This window comes from Sycon ciliatum, chromosome 6, assembly GCF_964019385.1.
Source record: "Sycon ciliatum chromosome 6, ocSycCili1.1, whole genome shotgun sequence".
Lineage (NCBI taxonomy): Eukaryota > Metazoa > Porifera > Calcarea > Leucosolenida > Sycettidae > Sycon > Sycon ciliatum.
The window spans coordinates 13,910,325-13,916,606 of NC_088648.1; the positions used below are offsets into that span (position 1 = coordinate 13,910,325).

The 6,282-nt window shown below is 50.0% G+C and overlaps 1 protein-coding gene across 1 annotated transcript; it reads right to left on the reverse strand.

Annotated features, from left to right (window-relative positions):
• Positions 1-4,499: 4,499 nt before the first annotated feature.
• On the reverse strand, positions 4,500-5,609 carry LOC135820062 (trophinin-like). Its single transcript, XM_065333367.1, has one exon. It carries the CDS (start codon positions 5,607-5,609, stop codon positions 4,500-4,502), a length of 1,110 nt encoding a protein of 369 aa, XP_065189439.1.
• Between the last annotated feature and the right edge of the window lie 673 nt (positions 5,610-6,282).

A 6,282-nucleotide genomic window follows, 5' to 3' on the forward strand; every position in this document is an offset into this window, starting at 1 on the left:
ACTCCAGGCAATTACATGTATGCTGATGGCAGGTTTCGAACCGACAACATAGTTATGAGTCAGGCCATGGAAACCAAACTGTTTCGTTCACAAAGGCCAGGAGAGCGAGCGCCATCTGCCTGGCTTGCAACACTACAATACTGTCACCATGGGCACTACCGGTAGTACAGGGCCAGAGTGCTCGAGTCCCGCAAGAGGTGAAGAGCACTGTGCTGTGCTGTAACGGCGGTATCAGGGACTTCCCCTCGCTCCGTCTTCAATGGAACCGAAACTTCCAAGCGCACTAGCGCGCCTTGGCGGTTCCAAACTGAACTACAAAACACTAACCGTGGTTCAGAAAGAGACGTTGAGAGTCTGAAGGGAGTTATGACCTATTTTCGTTAGCAAGATGGCGAGTGAAGACGTAAAAGCCAACACCTCACTAGAATGTCGAGAGAACTGTGTGTTCTGCCAGTCCGATGGCGAATCCGGTGCAGCTAGTCAGTTGAAAATACTCAAGTGTCTTCACGTATCGTGCAAATCCTGTGCAGAGCAGTTTCTGCGCTACGACAACACTATTTGCTGTGCTCGATGTCAAATAGTTACACCAGACCCTGGTCCAGGTCGGAAACTCACCGAATGCCTCGTTAGCTGGCCGACCCAGCAATCGGCTGCCTGTGCTGATAGCGATGCGGATGAGCAAGATGAGTCTTCACCCGGTTACCGTGTCCACGCCACTGACAAATTCGAGCCTGCGCTCTATTGCCAGGACTCGGACTGCGAAGATATGAATGAGCCAGCGAAAATGCGTTGCACGACTTGCGATCTTTCGCTATGTCGCCAGCACTCCGCTCTTCATACCAGGAGCAGAAAACGTGCCAATCATAGCATGGCTGCTGTTCCCCCGGCCAAGAGAAGGATGAGACAGCGTGATAACATGGAAATCTGCCCGCTGCACAATGAAGACCTGCGATCGTACTGTACGTCTTGTAATGTGTTGATCTGCACTCGGTGCAATACCAGCAAACAACCCGCAGATCGGTGTAAGCACGACCTTGTGGATGTAAAGGACGCTGTCAAAGGTTTACGTGCCGCAGAGGCTGTGTTGCAGAACGAAATTCCTGATTTGGAAAACAGGCTGGCTGCTGTGGAAACCCGTATCGACACCATCAACAGAGAAACCGAAGAAATATCAGAAAAGATCAAAGGTGATTACTCTGCCGCTCTGAAGATCTTTGAGGATTACAGTGAAAAGCAACTTGTTGACCTAGATGAAGAAAGGTGGCGCGTCATCAAAACACTGGAGAAGCTGAAGGAAGCCAGACAAGAAGAACTACGCACACGGAAAACTGGAGGGTATCTCAGCAGGACCCTGAGTGATGGGGAAGTTCTGCAAGCACTTTCTCATCGGCAAATGAGCACGGGGATGTCGAAAACAGACGGTGGTACCAGCGGGAATGAGGACTGTGACGGAGACAATCAGAAGGCGAAGGATGAAGATCCAGAAACTGGAGGGTGTCTCGGCTGGACACTGAGTGATGGGGCAGTTCTGCAAGCACTTTCTCATCGGCAAATGAGCACGGGAACGTCGAAAACAGATGGTGGTACCAGCGGAAATGAGGAGTGTGACGGAGACAATCAGAAGGCGAAGGATGAAGATCCAGAAAACTGTGTGTTGAAGGTGAACTTCACACCGGTCATTTCAAGCTGTGCAAAGACCTTGGTCTGGATGTTGCAGGATCCCATTGGCGCCAATTTGAGACCCCACCCGAATTTCAAGGCTCAACTATCGTTCAATGTGAATCAACCGTCGAAGCATATTTCCCTTAACGACGACAAGTCAATGGCAACATGCACCCAACCCAATTCTCCAAGGGGGTGGTCCACTGCCTTTGCCTTGTGTCCCCCGATACCATTCGGGGTGCGTGTGCGGTCTGGCCGGGATGTCCTCATTGGATTTACCAGTATAGCTGCACCGCATAAAGATTTCATTGGCTGGCTCTTTGAAGGTGTTCGGTTTTATGGCTGGGCAGGGAGCCAAAGCCACCCCAGATCACACACCGTGGGAGGTACGTTGGGCCAGCCTTGGGCCAAGGATGATGTCATTCGCCTGACGTTGGACACGAAGGATCGGAAGGCAACCGCTGTGCACACACGTACGGGCATATCGGAGACGATCAGCATTGACGAAGATCAGTTTCCAGTTTGCTTCATCGCCGCACTGGGTCAAAAAGAATCTGTTCGATTTCTTTCGCCGGCCATTCGACTCTGATTTGCGATGCCAGCGAATATGCTCAGCATCATCCTATCCACACCTCCCTAGCTTATGCTTCTCTCGTATCATTAAGCTGTGTTTGACATTAGCAATCCTCTCTAGGAAAATTAGATTATTTTATGATGCGGAATAGGTAGCAGGTAAAAATGCAAGGCTCCTTCCACTACAAAGGGAGCGCAGTTATCTCTTGCTATCCCTGGTTCTCCAGTCCAATGTTTTGTGGAGAGTTCTGCCGTGCTAGCTGATTCTCACTTCATTACGTAATTTCTGACGTTATGGTCTTCTGTTGAAATAGTACTCCGAGGGGCTCATCTGACTTACATGTACATGTAGCATTATATTGGCTTATAGCCCTCCCCCCCCCCCCCCCCCCCCCTGGGCTCGCATCCATGTTTTTGTACTACGAACTTTCTGAGCTTGCGGCATTTTGTATTTCTGTTTTCCGCCGTCACATCAACCATCCTCTTTTTGTTCCTCTCGAATTTTCTTATTGTTCTTAGCAACTGTGTTTAAAGCCATACGTACGAATCCTTTTTGAGTTTTGCTACTCGAGGACAAAAGTTAGACCTCTAGACTTTTTCGAATAATTCAAATCTGGTTTGAGCTTTGCGAGAAATATCTTCGGAATATTGCTCAGCCCAATTTTTCTCATTATTTCTAAGCGATTGGATAACATACGCCCGATTTCGGAATTTTATGCATGAAGTGATCACAGATTTTATGTGGTATAGGTGCTGGCCTAACGGTTTTTTGAAACCAGAGGTCTGGAGTCTGGACTTTTGAAACGGACCATAGTAGTACTAGTAGCTAGGTCATTGCAATAGAGGTTGAGAGTTTCATGCCGGATAGGCAATCATCACTAGTAGTAGTAGAAGTAGTAGTTATTTTACTAGGGCAATCCCCACAGACTGTGAGTCTTTTTACAGGGTACCCTAGGTAAGTGCGTGAATAGAGCTGAATGAAGAAAGCCGTGAGTGCGTGAAATAGAGTAAAGAAAAAAGAAAACGGTGGCTGCATACTATGCCATTATGATTTATGTGTTGCAAAAGAGGCTGCGACGAGTAGATCTACTGTTGAACATTGCAAAGGAGGCTGCCTGGCGGCATGCTGCTGGCCTCTCACTAGGCCCAGACAGATTCTGCTCCGCTCGCCTCGATATTTTGCCGAGCCTGGCACAAGAATCTCCATATTTTGCTCCATTTTGCTACGGAAAAACGTGTACTTTATCCAATTCCCGTACAATCCCGTACAGCGTTTCATAAAATCGCAGGGTCGGTTTCTGAACACGGATTTCCACACACGTGTCCCTGGCCTGAGTTCTTCCAAAATCATGTGGATCCACAGTGAATCCCAGTGATAATTTCGGTGACATGATCTCGTCCTGGGCAGTGTATCCTGCTGAACCAAGGAAATCCAAGTATCAGGCATCGATTTTACCCAACATCTCGATATTTTGCTCCGATTTTGCCGGCAATTTCCGCTCTTTCAATTCTTCGATATTTTGCCGAAAGAATTGTCGGCAGGATCTGTCTGGGCCTATTCCAGGGGGTAGGCCCAGACAGATTCTGCTCCGCTAGCCTCGATATGTTGCTGCAAAATCTTCGATATTTTGCCAAGCCTGGCACAAGAAACTCGATATTTTGCTCCATTTTGCTCCCGAAAACGTGTTTTTATCCACTTCCCGTACAATCCCTGTACAATGTTTCATAAAAATTGCAGGGTCGGTTTCTCAACACGGGTTTCCACGCACATGTCCCTAGTTCTTCCAAAATCATGTCGATCCGCAGTGAATCCCAGTGATATTTCGGTGACATGATCTCGTCTTGGGCAGTGTGATCCTGCTAAACGGGTAAGAAACAAGGAAATCCAAGTACCAGGCATCGATATTACCCAACATCTCGATATTTTGCTCCGATTTTGCCGGCAATTTCCGCTCTTTCAATTCTTCGATATTTTGCCGAAAGAATTGCCAGCAGGATCTGTCTGGGCCTACCTCTCACCACACTAGACATCAGGTGACTAAAAACGACTAACACCTTATAGCTTAGCTCAGTGGTTAGAGCATCACTGGCCTCAAGCGAACATCCCTGGTTCGAGTCCTGGCGGTGGCAGTCATTTTTTTCTTCAGACTTTTCCCTTTTCCATTCCCTCAACTACATACAACATGTACTACAAGCAAGAGTACATTATGTACTCTTGCTAGAAGTGAATAATAAATACACGAATTGGGAAATCATCAAACCGCCTACAATGTAGAGTATACATTGTAGTTTTTTAGTATGAACACAGCCCCAGTGAACACAGCCCCAGTGAACACAGCCACAGTGAACACAGCCACAGTGAACACAGCCACAGTGAACACAGCCACAGTGAACACAGCCCCAGTGAACACAGCCCCAGTGAACACAGCCACAGTGAACACAGCCACAGTGAACACAGCCACAGTGAACACAGCCACAGTGAACACAGCCCCAGTGAACACAGCCACAGTGAACACAGCCCCAGTGAACACAGCCCCAGTGAACACAGCCACAGTGAACACAGCCACAGTGAACACAGCCACAGTGAACACAGCCCCAGTGAACACAGCCCCAGTGAACACAGCCACAGTGAACACAGCCCCAGTGAACACAGCCACAGTGAACACAGCCACAGTGAACACAGCCCCAGTGAACACAGCCACAGTGAACACAGCCACAGTGAACACAGCCACAGTGAACACAGCCCCAGTGAACACAGCCACAGTGAACACAGCCACAGTGAACACAGCCCCAGTGAACACAGCCCCAGTGAACACAGCCCCAGTGAACACAGCCCCAGTGAACACAGCCACAGTGAACACAGCCACAGTGAACACAGCCCCAGTGAACACAGCCACAGTGAACACAGCCACAGTGAACACAGCCCCAGTGAACACAGCCACAGTGAACACAGCCACAGTGAACACAGCCACAGTGAACACAGCCACAGTGAACACAGCCACAGTGAACACAGCCACAGTGAACACAGCCACAGTGAACACAGCCACAGTGAACACAGCCCCAGTGAACACAGCCCCAGTGAACACAGCCACAGTGAACACAGCCACAGTGAACACAGCCCCAGTGAACACAGCCACAGTGAACACAGCCACAGTGAACACAGCCACAGTGAACACAGCCACAGTGAACACAGCCACAGTGAACACAGCCACAGTGAACACAGCCACAGTGAACACAGCCACAGTGAACACAGCCACAGTGAACACAGCCACAGTGAACACAGCCACAGTGAACACAGCCACAGTGAACACAGCCACAGTGAACACAGCCCCAGTGAACACAGCCACAGTGAACACAGCCCAACTGGAAAACATGTGGATGAAAACATAAAGCAAGACAAAGGTGATGTACAGTACTGTCGGGCGCCGAAGAACGGAGAGCCGAAGAACGGAGAGCCGAAGAACGGAGAGCCGAAGAACGGAGAGCCGAAGAACGGAGAGCCGAAGAACGGAGAGCCGAAGAACGGAGAGCCGAAGAACGGAGAGCCGAAGAACGGAGAGCCGAAGAACGGAGAGCCGAAGAACGGAGAGCCGAAGAACGGAGAGCCGAAGAACGGAGAGCCGAAGAACGGAGAGCCGAAGAACGGAGAGCCGAAGAACGGAGAGCCGAAGAACGGAGAGCCGAAGAACGGAGAGCCGAAGAACGGAGAGCCGAAGAACGGAGAGCCGAAGAACGGAGAGCCGAAGAACGGAGAGCCGAAGAACGGAGAGCCGAAGAACGGAGAGCCGAAGAACGGAGAGCCGAAGAACGGAGAGCCGAAGAACGGAGAGCCGAAGAACGGAGAGCCGAAGAACGGAGAGCCGAAGAACGGAGAGCCGAAGAACGGAGAGCCGAAGAACGGAGAGCCGAAGAACGGAGAGCCGAAGAACGGAGAGCCGAAGAACGGAGAGCCGAAGAACGGAGAGCCGAAGAACGGAGAGCCGAAGAACGGAGAGCCGAAGAACGACCAGGCTAGAATTTCGTCTAGCACAGCATACCAATGTATAC

Coding starts and splice junctions, on each gene's coding strand:
- LOC135820062 (XM_065333367.1), bottom strand. CDS start 5,609: ATGTTTTCCAGTTGGGCTGTGTTCACTGTGGCTGTGTTCACTGGGGCT.